The sequence below is a fragment of the Osmerus eperlanus genome, chromosome 14 (genome assembly GCF_963692335.1).
Source record: "Osmerus eperlanus chromosome 14, fOsmEpe2.1, whole genome shotgun sequence".
NCBI lineage: Eukaryota > Metazoa > Chordata > Actinopteri > Osmeriformes > Osmeridae > Osmerus > Osmerus eperlanus.
The window spans coordinates 11,000,794-11,018,940 of record NC_085031.1 but is presented as its reverse complement, the minus strand read 5'-3'; the positions used below and the strand labels follow the sequence as shown (position 1 = coordinate 11,018,940).

General features: G+C 41.5%; 3 protein-coding genes across 8 annotated transcripts; 1 reads left to right on the top strand and 2 right to left on the bottom strand.

Annotated features, from left to right (window-relative positions):
* Window positions 1-43: 43 nt before the first annotated feature.
* sod3a (superoxide dismutase 3, extracellular a) lies at window positions 44-1,930 on the top strand. Its single transcript, XM_062477752.1, has 2 exons — window positions 44-603; window positions 909-1,930. Exons 1-2 carry the CDS (start codon window positions 590-592, stop codon window positions 1,561-1,563), a joined length of 669 nt encoding a protein of 222 aa, XP_062333736.1. The 5' UTR covers window positions 44-589; the 3' UTR covers window positions 1,564-1,930.
* On the bottom strand, window positions 1,928-8,346 carry LOC134033541 (coiled-coil domain-containing protein 149-like). 6 transcript variants are annotated; one of them, XM_062477746.1, is made up of 13 exons: window positions 8,034-8,346; window positions 7,349-7,510; window positions 7,229-7,267; window positions 6,996-7,103; window positions 6,724-6,840; window positions 5,623-5,795; window positions 5,403-5,475; window positions 5,128-5,212; window positions 4,766-4,913; window positions 4,483-4,559; window positions 4,200-4,235; window positions 3,520-3,642; window positions 1,928-3,379 (listed from the first exon to the last, which is right to left on the bottom strand). In XM_062477746.1, the coding sequence occupies exons 1-13, from the start codon at window positions 8,082-8,084 to the stop codon at window positions 2,763-2,765; spliced, it is 1,809 nt and encodes a 602-aa protein (XP_062333730.1). In that variant the 5' UTR covers window positions 8,085-8,346; the 3' UTR covers window positions 1,928-2,762. The 6 variants fall into 6 exon arrangements, with proteins under 6 accessions (XP_062333730.1, XP_062333734.1, XP_062333731.1 ...); XM_062477750.1 differs by having other exon boundaries at window positions 8,060-8,346; XM_062477747.1 differs by having other exon boundaries at window positions 1,928-3,376; window positions 8,034-8,345.
* Window positions 8,347-9,009: 663 nt separating this feature from the next.
* LOC134033465 (leucine-rich repeat LGI family member 2-like) lies at window positions 9,010-13,266 on the bottom strand. Its single transcript, XM_062477641.1, has 8 exons — window positions 12,905-13,266; window positions 12,646-12,717; window positions 12,485-12,556; window positions 12,192-12,263; window positions 11,942-12,013; window positions 11,342-11,511; window positions 10,717-10,881; window positions 9,010-10,567 (listed from the first exon to the last, which is right to left on the bottom strand). The coding sequence occupies exons 1-8, from the start codon at window positions 13,078-13,080 to the stop codon at window positions 9,732-9,734; spliced, it is 1,635 nt and encodes a 544-aa protein (XP_062333625.1). The 5' UTR covers window positions 13,081-13,266; the 3' UTR covers window positions 9,010-9,731.
* Window positions 13,267-18,147: the final 4,881 nt, after the last annotated feature.

The following is an 18,147-nucleotide window of genomic DNA, read 5'->3' as shown; positions in this document are numbered from 1 at the left end:
TGAGATGATCACAATAATCTAGAAAGAACACAATATGAGCACCTCACGATGGATTATGTAATTTCAAAGAACAATAAAAGTTTAACGACATTCAGCAAGTAAAAATCTTTAGTGACACATTTTTGCTATACAAAAGGAGACACTATTTACACCGTAGACTATTTAGATTATTAATATATTGAAAGTAGGCCTACTTGAAACGTTGGTGAATACACTGTATTTTAACATAGTTTTTACTTCTGACGTCTTGTCCTTTTTCATTGTTTTGATGTAGGCTACCCATTTCACTATCTTTCTCATTTTTTGGTGGACGTTTTCCGACTATAGCCTATTTACTGACCTTATCCAACTATTGGTACCTTATCTAACTATTGATAAAAAGCGGGGTCAAGAAGCAGAATTGGTAACAGTAATCGCATATCAGAATCTCTTTCAAGGGGTCTGCTCCAAACTCAGCCAAACTCCGGATTTGGGTGTCTGTGTGACACGTTTAACTCCACCCACAGGTTACGTGTGCTGTCGACACAAACGTGAATAAAAAATCCAAATTGTTCAGTAACTGTTACATAATTTCAAGAAGAAGTTGTATATGTCGCCTATCAAGTAAGTTAAACATCTCACGCAAGCACTGACCTTTTTCTTAAAAAAACGTTTTCATTGACTTGTTTGGTCTTTAGCTGCGACATAGATGCGCTTGTTTTCCTCAGATCCGAGCGCGACTCGTGTCAAAGATGTAGGTACTGTAGGCGAAACATTTGGACTTGTAGGCATTGTTTGCTAGCATGAATAACCCATTAAAGTACAATGCACAGTATCACCTCAGAATCTTGACAGGATTATGAATGATGTATATGAATTGATGCTCAGGATTTAAGTATTAATTGATGTATTTAACTGATTTCTTATAGGGCATCGGCAATGTTGCGAACCACAAAGTTGATGTGTCTACTGGCTGTGTTGCTGGGTTGCCAGGTGTCTTCCTCCACCCACACAGTTGGAGCTGAATCAGAGGCCATAGCACCGCCAGAGGTCACGGAGTTCAATGGGACCCTATACGCTGTCTGCAAAATGAGACCCAGCACCAAGCTGGCTGAGGGTCTTCCTAAGGTGTATGGTCATGTGCTTTTCAAACAGGAGTACCCAGCAGGGGCTTTAAGTGTCCAGTTCCATCTTAATGGCTTCCCTGGTCAAAGCAGCCAGCCCAGAGCCATCCACATCCACCAGTACGGCGACTTCAGCGATGGGTGTGATTCCACGGGTGGACATTACAATCCCTACAGGGTCCCTCACCCCAGCCACCCAGGGGACTTTGGAAACTTTGTAGCAGATCAGGGGAAGATCCACCAAAGTGTTGGTTCCGAGGCCACCCTGTTGGGGGGGCGGGCGGTGCTGGGGCGGGCGGTGGTGGTCCACGAGGGGGTGGATGACCTTGGGCAAGGCGGAGATGCAGGGAGCTTGCTCCATGGAAACGCTGGAAGGAGACTAGCCTGTTGTTCCATTGGGATTTCTACACCAAAACTGTGGAAGAAGTACCAACAACGACAGCAGAGAAGCCGGGCCTAAGGGAGTAGAGTAGAAAGTAATTTTGGCACATGGTAAAACAGATATTGTATAACACATGCTTTTTGTTGAAATCGTGCACAGAGGGCAGTGAGGGATGCATCTGGTGCGGATCTAAAGTCAATATAACAATGCAACTTATTGTCACTGCAGTTATTCACATAAAAACAAACTAAAAGTTTGCTCTGAATGTAGTGATCTTGTGACCAAGTGTATTCAACGTGTCTCTTGACAAGGTCTGGTCTGACCAGGTATCCTCTCTATACCTAAACATTTCATTAGGCTTGTCTTAGTGTCTCATTATGTTTATTTAGTCATTTCACTTTTGTAGGTGATTTCAGTTCATTGAAATAAAATTTACTAAAAGTCAGTTTTGTAAAAAGTATTTATTCTGCAGGAAAATACATTTCAAGCACGTGGAGGGCTTTATGCTGTCGCCCCACTTTGTACATCATTCTTTTGTGTTTGCTTGTAGGAGTGTTGAAACTGGTGCTCGATGATCCAGACCATTTGACATGACTGTGTAACATTCAGTGCATATTGTTTTTGTTTGTAGACATAAAATATTTTGCTGTGTGACTGACTGACGTTTCTTATCTGAACAGATTAGTGACAATACACAAAGGTAAGTTTCAGAGGCTAGCCTTGATATAGAAGACATTTGTCACAACTGACTGACAATCAAGCAGTGTTTTACACACAAATGAATGAATAGCATCATAGTACTACCTTTTGAAAACAAAAAGGAGACATTCTGAGTGTTATACGTAGTGTTAGAACAAAATATTCGGTCATCCCTTCCTATGGTTTGAAATGAAAGTAATAACGTAGGATACAGACAAACTAAATTGTAAAATAAATAGTCTTGTTCTACAATTAACAGTGGAACATCAAACTAAAATAAAATGGTATATGATTGGTCATGCATGCATTTAGCTTTAGTGAGGCTAACTCATCACAATAAATATTAATGTTAGACTTGGGTCTTCAGCTCACATTGAGACAAAAAGGAAAACTGAGAATAAAGTTCTTTCAACTGGACTCCTTTTATAAATGGCTGCCACTTAGCCCACAGTGCATTTTAATGTCAAGATAAAAGCGAAGGCTTATACCCAAAGTAGCACATTAGCTATTGCATGGTGCACAGGCCACCTGTAGTAGTATTTAAGATACGTGTGGAATTACAGCATCTCTGTAAACTATCAAGCAATGTTTTCCTTCTGATTTGGAAGATCTGGGTCTGAACTGTTAGCTGTTCCAGATTCTTCCTCATTTGACTGCTCACGTGTTTCATCTGCCAGCTGTGCCCTGTAGTCTGGAAGTTTCTCTCCCTCATGGACCAGAGTGTTTTTGCCGGGAGAGCTGAAGGTTAACGACGGAACGTCTGCCTCTTCTGTCGCCAGGCTTTCGTTACTGTCAATCACAACAGACCCCAACCCCTGAACGTCTTGATCTGCCCATCCTCCACCCTGGTCTATTGAAGGTCCCGATTGGTGGATAGTGTCTGAGGTGCGGTTCGTTTCGACCTCTGTCTCCGAGGAAGGAGAGGGAGCCCTCCACCCAGCCTCATCTGATTGGTTTGTTGCCAAATCAGTGACATCATTTGTACTCAGGGATTGTTCGCTTGTCTGACCCTCAAGGTTCGTCATATCCGCCTGAAGGTTGTCGGTGACCTCCTCCACAGTGTGTGGCGTGTCCTCACACACTGCTGAGACTTCCTTCTTGCTGCTGTCGCCTAGCAGCCCCTCCGTCTGGCTCGGCACTTCTGACGTACTGGGCAGATCAGTCAGCCCCCCCTCAGTTGCTGCACTGCCATCTGCTGGAACAACACAGAATGGTCACAGAATGAAAATGAGTCCGCCAAAGAGTAAGCAAGGTCATCTACAAAGGAACACCCAACAAGAATGTTCAATAACAAATGTTTGAATTATATATCTATATATTCAGCTTGTCCTTCACCTGTATAGGACTCCACGTTTACTTCTCGCTTCACGCTTACTTCTTCTTGGTTTTGAGGGTTTGGTGACACTGGCTGCTCTCTAGGTTGGTGGACTTCGTTCAGGATGATGGCGTCTCTTCCTCCTTATACAAATCATTATCAGAAGCTTTTTTTGTCACACAGAAACCTTAAAAAACAAGTGGCATCCAATGTCAAACAGTCTTAGATGTCTGTGTTTTGGGGAAAAGATGGGATGCTATTTAGGTATACTAGATGGCAGCCAGGACATGACTGAAATAGGTCTACTGATGCGCTTCAATCAAACGGAATGACAGCCCTACCATGTCCCTGAGTTGCATTCCATTCTCAAGACCAAAAATTATTTTGACTGAAAATTGAGATACTGAAAGGTGCATTCATGCACCATAACAATATGGGCACAGGTTTTAGGTTACTGAGACAGGACAGCCGCAGCATTATGGCTTATGTCTTCATGACTGGCACAATAATTATATAGCCTGAAATGTAAGTCTAATAATTTTGTCTGCAATGGCATTATACTATAATTCTTGAGAATTGATGCCTACTTATTTCAAGATCTGAGGGCAACAGTAAATCAAAGTTAATAATTGATATACTGGTGGGATGGAAATAATGGAAACAGGAAGAAATGTGGTAAGTAAGTTGAGAGGAAACATACTCCCAGACAGTCCAAGACATACATTGTATGTCAAGCCTACAGAGAGCATGGAAAAAGAATAGAGAGAGACGACAAACTCAGTGAAAGACAGAACAGCAACAAGAATTGAATCAACTCATTTTCTTCTTAACGTTTCAGTGGAGGCCCAACACAGTCTGAGGTATGTAGAGTTTCAGGAAGCACATTTATGTTTCAGTGTCCAATTTCCATGTCAACAAACAAAGCATGCACACTGACTGATTATTCATGTCAAGTGGTGTGTGGCAGGCAGGCAGGCAGCTACCTGGCAGACTCCACAGCCCAGACACCTCCAGGGTCTTCAGCTTCTTCTCCAGCTCTGCAACACGATTTCCCAGAATCCTGTCCACAGTGGGAATGATTTATATGAACAAAAGAATTTCAACACAAGCTTATAAATGTGTAGTTTATGTGCACTTGTGATGTACAAGACAGAATGCATGAAATGCGTTTGCTATGTTGGCCACTGTTGCGTATTAAGGTTGTTTTTCCTGAGGTAAATCTGATAATGGAGGCTGGTTAACTCAGTCAGGAAAGAACAGTCATACTTGTTAGTCTGGCGTTGGTGCTGAATCACCATGTTTTTCTCATGGATGGTTTCCAGCAGTGCTGTGGCCAGGGACTTGAGGTCTGAGATGGACTGGGATGTTACCGGCAGACTGCAGCCGTTCTCTTCCGATAGCAACAACTCCTGAACTGTACATGAAAGGCAAATAATGTGACAACAAATACATTATCTGTGGTGTAAAGGTGAAAAGCTGAAGGTGGCAGCTATGAATAACAATATAATAACATGGGGAATGACTGTACCACAGCAAGTATGGGCCTTAGACATGATGGGACATGTGTTAGTGTTTGACACCAGTGTAATTATACTATGTGTAGGTATTGAGCACAGTTAAACAATTACCTTGTTTGGCTGAAAGCACGCCTGTGAGTGCGCTACTGTTGGATTTTCCATACATTTTAGCATTCTTCTTACTTTCCAGAGCACTCTAAAAAATGTGAAACAAATAAAAACATTACACTCTTGTAGTTGTGAAATTATAAATATGCCAAATTCCTAGGAATATCCACCTACAGTAGAATTTCAACCTATACTACAGTATAATGTTGGTGATCATCTCAAGACAGAACTGTAGAAAATCCCTGTGATCTCCAGTCTCCATGTCTCCAGTACAGTACCTTGTATTTCACAACATTTGTTTTGAGCATGTTGACTTCCTCCTGCAGCTGTTTGTAGCGCTCATGTAGATATCTGTAAGTAGAACAACATCCGCTCACTCCAAGGACACTTCCAACACAACAAATCGCACAAACAAATCCACTTACAAATGTAAGATAAGACTGTAGTGTGCATATGCAAACAGCTTGAGCTACTGTTTATCGCTGTCCTCCCTCTCACCTGTTCTCCATGCAAAGTGCATCCATGTCCAGCATCCCGGTCTCAGGGTTTCCCAGGATGTGGTTCATCTCCCGGTTGAGCCTCTGGGCCTTCTCCTGGAACACCGTGCGCTCCGCTCTCACGTCATGCAGCTCGTCCGTGAGAGCTTTCATGCTGTGTTCCAGCTCCTCGTTCTATGAGACACGAGTCAGAGGGAACTAAATATTACAGTGAATGCATTCGTTCAACCAACCTCGCAAAACAACTGTTGAATTACTTTATAACAATATAAATTACTTTATGAGTTTGCCATGTTTTGTACTTCTGTTGTCTTTAATTGTCCTAACCCTAACTTAAACCTGCAACCAAACTCAGAACTGTTAGTCTAAAACCCTTTTGCTACATGTCATCAGTCCCGGCTCTGATTTCCGGTTCACCCTTGTGTTTCCTGTTTTCCTCTGCCATTCTCTGTGTGAGTGTGGCTCCAGTGATTCAGATCATGTCTTCCACTCCACCTATTCAGTATTTGCACCTGCCTTCAATCAACTCATCTACCCCATCTCCTCTGGGTCTACATCCACTCACCAGATTGTTTGTTACTGTATACACACGCTCAGTTTAGTTAGAGGCCGCTCTGCAGTGATTTATAGTCTGGTTACTAATAATTATCTCCTGTTGTGCAGTTTCACTCTCTGGTCCCCATCTACCCTCCTCCCTCCCTACATATCCTGTCTGTCTGCCTACCTGACCTGCCTGCCTACCCGGTTTGCCTACCTATCCTACTTACCCTGCCCATTCTTCCAGCCTGGCCAGGCTGTCCACTACTCTCATAGTCCTTCATTGAATACCTTTATTTGATCCCTTCATCCTGTGGGGCGTTTTCTCCTGCATTTGGGTCCACTCACTCTGTCACCCCGTAACACATGTAGTCATAGATAGTAACCCAATTAGCTAGCATCCAGGCCATAGCTAATAAATGGGTCATTATCTAGCTCTGTAGAAGCCTGGTAACGACCATTCATTTGAATCAGGTGTGTTGGAGCAGGGAAACATCTAAAACATGCAGGACAGGTGGTACTGGAGGACAGGTTTGAGAACCACTGTCTTAGACCCATCATGTACCTGCTCCCTGGCTGTCTCCAACTGCTGGACTAAGTCCTCCCTCTCGTAGGCAGGGAAGTGTCGCGCCCCAACCTCTTCGTCCCCGAGTCTCTGTTTAGCAATGGTCATCCGTAGAAGCTGAGGTGGGGTAAACATGGTTAGGTCACTTCTATATCCTGTCAAGATTCAAATGCACTAGTGGTGCGACAGATTACACGCTGTTCATTCAAAGTAGCGTGAAAAGTACAAGTACAATTCCAGTATGTATGTCAATGTTGTTATTTTTAGGTTACCTTATTGTCTCCTTGGGCTTCAGCCAATCGCTGATTCATTTCCTTGACCTCGTCTGACAGCTGCTTACTCCTGTCTTTAGAGTCTCTCAGTAGCTGGGCCAAATTCACCTGCACAACATGAGCGCAAGTTTCAATGTCTGTATGAAGACATTAGTCAACACACAGAGGCTAGCCAACAGTGTTGGTCTCAGTCTTCAGCTTAGGTGAAGCTTGTGTGCTTAATAACAACTCACTTGATTCCTTTTCTCAGGTGGCAAAGTGGGATCTCCATCCTATATATAAAAACAAGGTTAGTTTTTGTAGATGAGTCTGGAATCAAGAAATACATAAAGCGATGCTAGATGTTGCCTTACGATTAGTTCTCTATATTTCTTCTTCAGGCCTTGGTGTCGTTCCCGTAGCTGGTTGGCCATCAGCTTGTACTGGTCTCTCTCTTGCTGACAAGTGTCAAGCTCTTTGGACAAGATCAAGAGGGCCTCTTTCTTGCTATCTAACTTGCGCTTACACACCAGAAACTGAAGGTATAAAATAAATAATTTTGAATAAATCAAATTGTCATGTTCGATTGTACATGAAAAGTAGCCAACAATAGCATGTAATCAATGTGAGCCATAGCTCTACATGGGTTGTGAGTATTCTTCATATTTAAGACTACATAATCGTATAAAACCACACCATATCCACTATTTTGATTAAAAAATACGTAGCGACGTTGCATATTAACCCTTTCCTGGCAAAGAATCAGACGTGCGCGTGCGAACATTCTAATTATGCGACACAGGTGTCGCATTTGACCCTATGGCATGACTTTTGTACCACACAAAGACTGCAACTTAGTAAATAATGTGTAAAATACTGACATTACCTGCTTAACTAGAAGCTTTACATGTATTTCCCTACCGTCCAAGGCTAGCTAAGGTTAGGGACAAGCCAAAGGTTATTTCTGAACTAGCTTAGCTAGCAGGGCATCATTGGCTCGATAACAACGATAGCTCAGTGTTCCCTGATTCCTTCATCTTCGACACCTGGTTCACTCACCTCGCTGACCATACCCTGCCACTCACTTTCGCTTCTTCTTGAGGTATTCATCTTGTTTGTTGAACCAAACGTTTTCACTAATGTCGTCTAAGTAATGTAATGTCTCGGGAGGCTAGCATCTTGTAGTCTATTTGATTCAGCATAGGCAAACACTTACATAGCAGGCACAGACACTTAAATTCTTCACAGGTTGCACAAATGACCAGATTCATATAACACCGGGATATGATTCCGACTGTAAACAGTCTTGTGTAGGGATTCTATAGATCTAAGCATTTGTGCAACCTCACGCAGAAATTCGAGCTTCAATGACGCGTCTCCGTTTGCTAATTTCCGCCAATCAGATGCGTCGAAAACTTCAGCAGTGGGCAGCGAATTGCGTAGATTTGTTTTTGTAACGTAGATGTAGTCTACGTTTTTGTTGGATGTGCAAAATTAAATTATGTTTTAGGACGTAGCTTACTTTTAGTAAAATGTAAATTACTTTCTTTTCTAACGACCCTTGAAATCAAATAATCTTGAATGTAATTGTGCAGGAAAAATCTATTTTACAAAGAAAGCCCACTCAGTCAAGATAAACCTTAATGTTTTAAATACCACCTTCCTCCTACAGTGCTATACTGCTTGCATTAGGTTGAGGATATTTTAAAGCCCTCATTCGCATTGATGGATCTGAGGTGGATAGAGTCTCCTACTAAGTAAGTTCCTTTGTGTTTTCTTCAAGGATGACCATTATAAATGTCAGCCATTCATTGAGCCGGTCCCTTGGCTTATTTTTGCATGCCAGAGAGCTTGCTCGGTAGCCTAAGTAAGTGCTGATAGCGCGCACACTTTTTGCTATCCTGCACACTTCCATCTCTGCTACACGGGCACATTGTTCTCTGTTAAGTGCGAAGTGAAAGTACTGTATGTTGTGGAGAATAACACACACAACCCGTTCCTACAAGATGTAACAAGAAAACATTTAAAGGGTCTGCATGTTCCTGACAGCCATTCTGCTTTATTTCAAATGTTGACCATGTATTAGCAGATAAATAAGATTTTTTTTTATGTGGCAAAAACACTACTTTGATGTCTTATCAAATGACCATACAGGGACCTAACCCTACGGCTGTCACACACTGGATTGATAAATGAGATATTAAAGGCAGCAAGTTCATAACATTATTAATATTTTCCACGCATAATATATCCATATCTGGTTGACTGTACTAATGTAGTACACATCTCGTAGCGAAATATTAAAGCATTCTGTTATAAGGATTAACATTCATTTTGCATAGGATTTCAGGCTATATTATTGACACTCTAATTTGATTATACAGGCACTGTTCTGTTGATGCTATATTAAGGTAATCCCAGCTATACAAATTACATGTAAAATATATTTTCCAACAATTATTCTAAAGTTGTATCAAATGGATTACATTTGATACAACATTAACAATACTTTACCATGGCCACAGCAAACATATGCGATGTTAGCCTACACCATTGCAGAGATTTAAGATATGTCTCTATCTAGGCCAGGGATATTACAGTATAACACTACTATTGCAAACAGAAAACATTCATCTTAAGTACAGTATATTAATCTTTCTTCCTGAACAGCCAGCAAACATTTTTATTCAAGGTAGTGAAGGCAGAGGTCTGCTCCTTAGTCATCTACAACTACCCTCAGCCAGCCCTAGCTAGTTTTCATAGGCTCAAGTCAACAATTACATGTTCAAAGACCATAGATTTGCCTTTGAAGCTGGAGGAGAAAATAAAATTCCGTCTGTCATTGGACACAATGGTGAAGGAACGTGGAGACTGCACATAGATGTCCTTGAACTTGACGAAGGTCTTGGTGTCCTCACTCCAAAGATAGATCTGTGTGAAGGAGTAGTCACTGCCCAGGGCCAGATAGTGTCTCTCCTTGAAAGAAAACGGCTGGAGGATCATAGCCCCACGGGACGGCAGGGCCTGCAACTCACTGAACTGCTTGCTCGTCCACTTGAGGATTTTGGAGTCGCCTATGTAGCAAGTCATGGCCAGATAGAGGTCATCTTCGACCAGAAAGGCCTTGACCGCCACCACATCATCTACATTTGGGATCTCGCCATGAAGCATGAACTTCAGGGTGCTTTTGTTCCAGATATAAATGACAGGCGCCTGTGAGCGGCTGGCCAGAATCAGATTGGCTTTCCCATCCACTTCAATGAACTCAGCGTCGGTGTCTCTGAACCACTCGTGAAGGAACTGGTAGGAAAAGAATCCGGTTTCGTTGCGATCCGGTTCGTCAGTCCACTTGTAGAGCGTGGACAGGCCTGCTTTGGAGCTGTCAACAATCACAAAGTACCACTCGCCTGCGATCTGGAAGACCTCAATGTCATTAGGCTTGGAAATGTTAAAGACTTCAATGGTTTGGAACTTGGTGAACTTGTTCTGCTGGTCGTCAAATTTGTAGATGTGGGACCCACCGAAAAGCTGGGTCATGATGATCAAGGCGTGGTTTTCAATCACAATCGACTTGCATCCAACAACAGACTTTCCTGTAGTAACATTAAAATCATTCATGGTATCACTCATCATCATTAAAATCAAACAAAACACCTACACATAGTATCACCATTGATGCGCATGACTACTATGATTGATAAAAATCCCCCCATAAATGTATGATAACGAGGTAATGTCAAACCTGTGATGTTATCGAAGCGTCTGAAGTTCATTTCAATGTGGTCCCATTCCATCACCACACAGCTGTTGGAGTTGGGGGCCGCCAGGGCCACATAGATGTCCTCCTTATGGGAGAAAATGTCCGCCGACAAAGCTTGGATGGGAATTGACTGATGACGGACAAAGTCTGTAGGTCATGAAAGAAATTACAAAGTGGGCAAATTAAAAGAGTAACTAAGAGTATGGTTAATTTAATTGCTGTAGTACAGGGACTCCCCGAAGACGCAACTCTAACCAAGTTATTAATCATTCATTATCAGCACCATTCAAGTGGTCCCTTTTAGACCTACATTTTGAGCCAAGAAAGTAAATAGCAAAGTAAATACAAATCAATAACATTTAATCCTATTGCTTGATCACACAGCTTCTCATTAAACATAATTGGTAGGATCCATAAATACATACCATGAATAATAAACAAGACCTATTTGTCAGGCCTCTTTTTTACTATAGCAATCTAATCAAATCATTGGAAATTGACCATTTGTCAAAATGGAGTATTGAGTATGATAATTTAAAAAACTGTATACTTTCCATTATTTTGCAGTCAATTACCACTGAGGGGTGAAATGTAGGGGCTGAATTACCTGTGGAGATGCACTCTCCAGGCGGGATGGGAAGGTCGTTCAGTCTCTTGCCCTTCATATTACTTGGTCCTGCACAATAGACATCTGATACTGTGGCATTAGTGTTTTGCAGCCACGTCATCAGCCACTTGTTCTCACAGTTACACTGAAATGCATTTCCTCGCAGATCCCTGTCATACAGTACATAGTGGAATAGTAATGGTTACAAGAGCAGAGGGTGTCATGAATTATGAATAAATAAATTCAGGTATTTAGAAAAGGCTTTTTCACATTCAAAATGTGTTTTACTGTCTACCTTGTAGGGTGCAAAACTAGTATTTATTATTATTTAAGAAAAAAGTCATTTAGAAAAACCTCAAATCACATATTGAGATTAAGGTTGTTTTTACATCTGCTGCCCTAATGAGGTTGATTTAAACCTCAAGGAATTTCACATGGGATGAGTCCAAACTTGATTTGACCTGCTGATAAATCAAGTGTCCACTTGCTTCAGCCATGACATGAGTTCAAATCAATCACATCTAGGAAGATGGTGGAGAAGTCCACCATGTAAGCCATCAATCATCCATGATTGAATATTGGCTTCTTTTGCTTACTCACAGCTCCAGCAGGGAGACCAAGTCATAGAAGAGATCCCTTGGCAGGACCTTCATGTTGTTGTTGGCCAGAGACCTGCAACAGACAAGGACCGCAGTGGGGAGTTAGAAAAACGAGGCGTCATCATGGAGAAAGGATGGAGGTAAGATGGAGGCAGAGGCAGAATGGAGGCAGGAGGGTTGTAGGTGTGAATGTATGGGGTGGGGAGAGATGGAGGTAAGACATAAGATGATGTCAAGTTCAACACACTTACAAATGTGTCACATCCCGAAGTCCTCTGAGGGCATTTTTTGTGATAGTTTCTATCTTGTTTCCTTCAATAAACCTGTAAATATGAAGTAGAATTAGGCAGGAGGAGGCATTGGCATAAAAGATGAGTCTGCACCTGTTGCAGTTTTGGAATTGCAATTTTCCTACCTCATCAATAAATCCCATGTTTTTTTTCCCCGCCTTGAAAATGTCAGGGCTATTCTTACAAGGAAAATGTGCAGTGTAAAGAAGTTTTCAACGTTCGCCATATTAGATTTATTTGGACAAATTACTTACAAATACTCCAGGTGGGGTAATCCGGAAAATGCGTCATCATTGATGGTGGTCAATGCGTTTGAATTTAAAAGTCTGTAGACAAACACACACACACACACAAACAATCTGTGATAGTTTTGTGGTGGAAGTGACGAGCAGTGAAAAAAACGAAATTAACTTACAGCAACTGTAGAGAGGGCATGAGTGAAAACATGGCCTCTGTGACCTCAGCAAGCGATCCATTTACTATGCTCCTATTTGAAAGGAAAGTGATACATAGTTCCATCAAAGTACAATATACCCCTCAGGCTATTTTACAGGACATAACGAGGACACAATATCTCTCCTTGAAATACAAAACTTTCGTGCATTCTTAGCCTTTATTGGTCATAAACCTTTAGAGATGTGTTTTCGATTTCTGCATGGAGATGGGCTACTTACAAAGAGTTGATGTCATTCGGAATAGTCCGCGGGATTTGCGATGTTCCGACGCACATAATGGATTCCTTGGAACAGGAGCATCCTGAAGGGCATCTGAAAATCCTTTTCGATTGAACCCCACGAACAATGTACATAAGCGTCAAACTGACCAATAACCATTGCTTAGGCGCTGACATGTCGATTATTTACCATTTATAAAGATAACTGAGACCGATTTAATCCACGCTCCCTCTCGCCGGTCCGTGACATGAAATGCAGCACAGTCTAGAAACCCTGACACAAGCAGTTTCCGCTGCAGTTGTCCAATCACCCTTGACTACTTTTTTGATCAGATTATCTCAAGACTAATTTTCTGTTGTGGAAATAAGGTTTTATTATTATACCAACCAATTCAAAATCAAAATTATTACGTTTCACAAAATGGTCATGAATGGTTGTAAAAATGTGTACAATTTCAGCACCATGGACAGAGCCAAGTAACTAAATCATTCGGCTACAGATGGAACTCATTGCTTTAGTTTCACAAGCATTTACCACAATGAAGGGCACTGTATTGGCTGCATAATTTGACATTATTCAAACCAGTGATCATGGACCAAACCAGTGCACCTATTATTCAAATGATAAGCAACTGTAAGGCATGGGCTGAATCTTATTATAAATAATTGATGCAGCCCATGTCTGGTGATCTCCGAACGTGTTGCCCAAGATCAGTATCCATGATACTCACAAACACCTCTCAAATGTTAACAACCAATTGCAAAAAACGAAACTTGCTGCGTTGGTTGTTGATGAGCATTAGGCTACTTGGCTTAAGACGACGCCCTCCATTTTTGTTCCAACACCCTCTATTGACAATCTTAATGGCTTTGTGATTGTATTAGGCATTAAATCGACAAAGTACAAAATAAGTGCATGCATTAATCATTTATAGCTAGCTTTACAGTAAATATCTGTGCTAAAGTGTGGCTCAGCAGGTCTTAGTGTAGGCCTACATACTATCATCATAAATCTAGTTATTTTAACTTGCTAAAGCAAGCCCTACCATTGTTCCACTTACAAGCTTTTGCAGGTTGAAGGTTTACTGCAGGTCTATTGCAGTATAGTTATGTCGACCATTAATCTTGAACTAACTGTAACTGTATATCAGCCATCATAAGAGCGGGAGTGTGATGGAAATTGTGCTGATAGATGAATGTACTAATGTTGAACAGGGGAATGGATAACAGGTCAATAAGTTGTTTCTATCATGTGTAGGCTGTAGCCTTTGTCGTAGTGGTGATAGTGCTTTGTAATGCTGATCATTTAAGTTCTTAAATTGACCACAAGAGGGAGGCAAATCAATGACATCAAAAAGGGTTTTAGCCGCAGGCACACTTTGCCATAGCCAATTCCACACTTTATTTATTACATAGGCTATTACATCGCTGAGCATAGGTCAAATCGGCAGTCTGGAGCACCTATTCCAATAGTTATAAATAAAATACAATTAATAATAGGCCTAGGGTTTAAAAAAATAATAATATTAATGTAAGATTAGGCCTAATACATTCTGCTCTTCTTCACTTATTTGCTCCATCCTTACTGTTCGTGAATCCAAACACATTTTAATGCTTTGCTAAAGCATAAACATGCAACAATTCATTATAATTAAAGTCATTGATGAAACGGACGACCATAGCCTGATGTCGGAAAGAAAGCCAGTGGGTGGTCAATCAAATTTTTTGTTCTAACTAGATCCTAAGTAGGTGTGGACCATGGGAAACAGTAGCCTATTAGTAGCCTATTAGCATGGCAGAAATTGACCACCCCACCAAAAGGCAGCCAGCTCACATGTCTGACATTGCTGAAATAATTTACTACAGCTCTGCATCTCGCATTGCTGTTTTTAGGCCGGTCCATCGCTGAATCACTCGCGACACGTGCATACTGAAACCGGATGATACTGCGATAAACGTCGCCTATCCGCTCTCAATTTCCGATTCGTGCCAGATGTAATATACGTTCTGTATAACGTCGTCGGGACATCACCTACTGTAGACTCCCTTTTTGACGGTTCTGTACATAATTGACACACGTGTGTTGCACCAGCAGGTCCAGACAAGCTCAGACATTTGTCTCACAGAAGCATTACGCCTGTCATCATGTAAACGGTATCGAATGACCTCCTCATCGTGTAGAATACATAGCATGTTTCACATGATATTGCTCTAGTGGGTTTGCAGGGTCTCACTCTGCCATAGCCTACTTAAAACCCAAGTGCAGCAAATACTCCATACAATAAAGCAGAAACTACTGCAATTCCAATGAGCCACCCTAAACAACTAGATACAAGGTTATAAAACGGACCAGTCCCTCTACACGTTTTTTCTCTCCTTTGAGCTGTTAACATCAGCTAAACGCATAGAATTAACCCTTAACCCCCCATACAACCAATGAACCAGCACAAGCATGAACCCTGAGCTGACCTGTTGACCCAATAGAGGGGGACTCTAAATGCCTGTAGGTCCACTGGTGGCCTTTAACTGCTGGTTAATGTTTCATGGCAGGTGGTCAAACACTCAGTTCCTTGCTATATCACCAGAAACAAGGCCTCTTGAGGCTCTCTGGAGTGTCGCTGAGCAACCCCAGCTTGACAGTTTGATGTGGTGAGGTTAGATAGGATATATGGTGGGGTTATGGTTGAGATAAAGTGGACACTCGTACATCATTTTGAGTTGTAATCGTAGTTAAAATTTCTCAGAACTGTTTGGCTTAGCCTAGCAGGGTGTTTTTCACATGGTATGTAATAAACTGCAAACAGGCCCAGTCTGAAATAGCGCCTGCATTAGCTTTAGTGCATTAGCAATTGCAGTTTCATAAGGCATGTTTATTTTTATACTACCTAAGGGATTTTACATGTTCAGTAAAAGTCAACAACAACTTTTGAACTTGCTGTCTTTTTTCTTCACATCTGCCTTGACTGTACAGCCCATGTACTGTTGAGTATGCAGAGTACTGCAGTGTGTGCAAGAGAGAGAGAGATACTGTATGGAGTGAGAGAGAGGGAGTGGAAGATAAAGAGAGAGGGAAAGAGAGAAGAGAAGGGGGAGCCAGCCTATAGGGGGAGTAAGGGGGGCATTTAAAAAGGTCTCCACATAGACGATCCACGGCTTTGATTAATGGTGCTCATGATTTAACACCTGCTGTTTTAATGTGGCCACTGTAAGTAACTGATCTCAGCATGCCTGCGTGAGCGGTCCCTATTTTAAATAGCCACCTAAATTTATCATCTTTGTGGAGGTCATTTAAACCTGTATGGTGCAAATGTATCGTGAGGGAGACGGTGTAAGAGTGAGAGACAGATAAACTGAAACAAAAACAGACAGAAAATCACACAGAGATCTGGTGGCGACAGGTGGGATAAAGGAAACGCAACTTTCTGTTTGGTTTTCAAGAGGGAAATTTCCTTTTTATGTGTGCAAATAGTCCTCTGAAACAAAAATCCTTGACAAGGTAACCAGTCGTTCTGCTTCTGGGGTGGGAAAACTTTAGATTTTCAAGCGAACAATCCCTTTAAGTGTGCACTCTTACAAATGGCAGCTGTTTGCCCGGGCCCCTCCCTCCTACATTTCATACATGTGGGGCCCCAGCAAGCGACAACTTTCTCTGACACTTGTGTAGATCTGAAAGGTTATGTTATATCATACCCAAAATGGGAGACAACTATTGTGACTGTATCTTTTCTATAGATGGAAGCTGACAGTTAGGCCTGAAGAGACTGTGTTTTGCGTTTATTCTGAGGCCTTCTGTGTGTTCTGTTTGACCTGGAATAAAATAAACAATAGAGAATAAATTAAGATAGTATAAGTAATGTGGTATACACGCATTTAGTCTTACGTTTTCTATAAATGGTATTTCCATTCACTGGGCTGCACCCTCCCTCTAAATCAATGACTTCTGACAACCCTATGAGTTCTTTGTGTCCCACTGAACAACACAAGCTGGCACTGGCTATTTCACTATATTAAGAGTTTGCAGCTGTCGCAATCGTGGGTGGAGCGTTGATAACATTCAGCTGTCAACAAATGTTTTTGGTCCAATGTATTTAGAGCTACCACACACTTTAGGCGACTGCATGATTTGTTGCCAACTCGTCTCCTTCACCTGACTTTCGATTGTCGTGGCCTCGCTGTTGTGTGATGTCAGCGCCTAGTAACGGTCTTACACTGGCCGAAGTAGTGCCACTAGTGATACAAAGAGTAGCGGGTGTTATATCATGGTGTTTCCAGTGCGACTTTAAATTTGTGAAATGTTCTGGAGTGCATCCGCATGTAACTTTCTTCACGTAGCCTACAAGCCTAGGTTGCATAGGCCTACATTTATTTTAGGCTACACGCACATTTTCAGCAATTAACACAAATAAACAATGTAGTCCAAAAGCTCACGTAATAAATCTGCAAATAGAGTTCAATAGCCTATAATGTCAAATCACAAAATCTGCTTTAACGGCTTTTTAGAGATAAAACAAAAATTGGTTCGTTTCCACACGAAAGGGGAGCTGTTCTTACAAGAAAGGTGCTGAAATCTATCTTTGTTGTCTTGTCAACTTCACTTAATTGTTGACTTAGGGGATAGGAGCATGTCTAATATTATTCAGCTGACTTTTCCTCACTAGAATCACAATTCAGGATGTATGCGTGCATACAAAGAGACGTGTATGTCTTATTCACTTGGCAATTGTGCGTCTACTGTAGCAAAGCGGTTGGGGTCTTGCTGTCGTCCAGCTGTTAAAAATAAATCTCGTTCTGCAGCTCCACAATCAATTAAATTCAGTTATTGTGATGAATGTTCAGGTCAAACAATGTTGCCAAAGCCGTCCACAGAGAACGGACAACACATGTAATTATTAACACATCATATAACTTAATTAGCCTATCAGTCACAAACAGACAAGTAGCCTAAAATAGACATAATGCCAAGTTACATGTAACGTAGGCTACTATTACGTTTACACAATCAATTTGCCTTATATTTGTGACAAACCCCATAAAAAATAAGATTTAATATGTATTGCAGGGAGAGTTTGCTCGTTGCCTACTACTTGAAAACACTCAAGTCATTATATCATCAATTGGCCATTTTGTTTCATTTACTGACACTTGCAGGGCAGTGTAAGCGCTATCATTTTACAAGCATACGGTTCGACATCCACAGGTCATGTACACCGTCCTGCCTGCACGTTTACCGCTATAGAATATATT

Coding starts and splice junctions, on each gene's coding strand:
- LOC134033541 (XM_062477746.1), bottom strand. CDS start 8,084: ATGAATACCTCAAGAAGAAGCGAAAGTGAGTGGCAGGGTATGGTCAGC. Junction 5,476..5,622: donor GCACTTTGCATGGAGAACAG/GTGAGAGGGAGG, acceptor TTCTACTTACAG/ATATCTACATGAGCGCTACA. Junction 3,643..4,199: donor ATGTCTTGGACTGTCTGGGA/GTATGTTTCCTC, acceptor GATTTGTATAAG/GAGGAAGAGACGCCATCATC.
- LOC134033465 (XM_062477641.1), bottom strand. CDS start 13,080: ATGTCAGCGCCTAAGCAATGGTTATTGGTCAGTTTGACGCTTATGTAC. Junction 12,557..12,645: donor ATGCCCTCTCTACAGTTGCT/GTAAGTTAATTT, acceptor GTTTGTCTACAG/ACTTTTAAATTCAAACGCAT. Junction 11,512..11,941: donor TTGGTCTCCCTGCTGGAGCT/GTGAGTAAGCAA, acceptor ACTGTATGACAG/GGATCTGCGAGGAAATGCAT.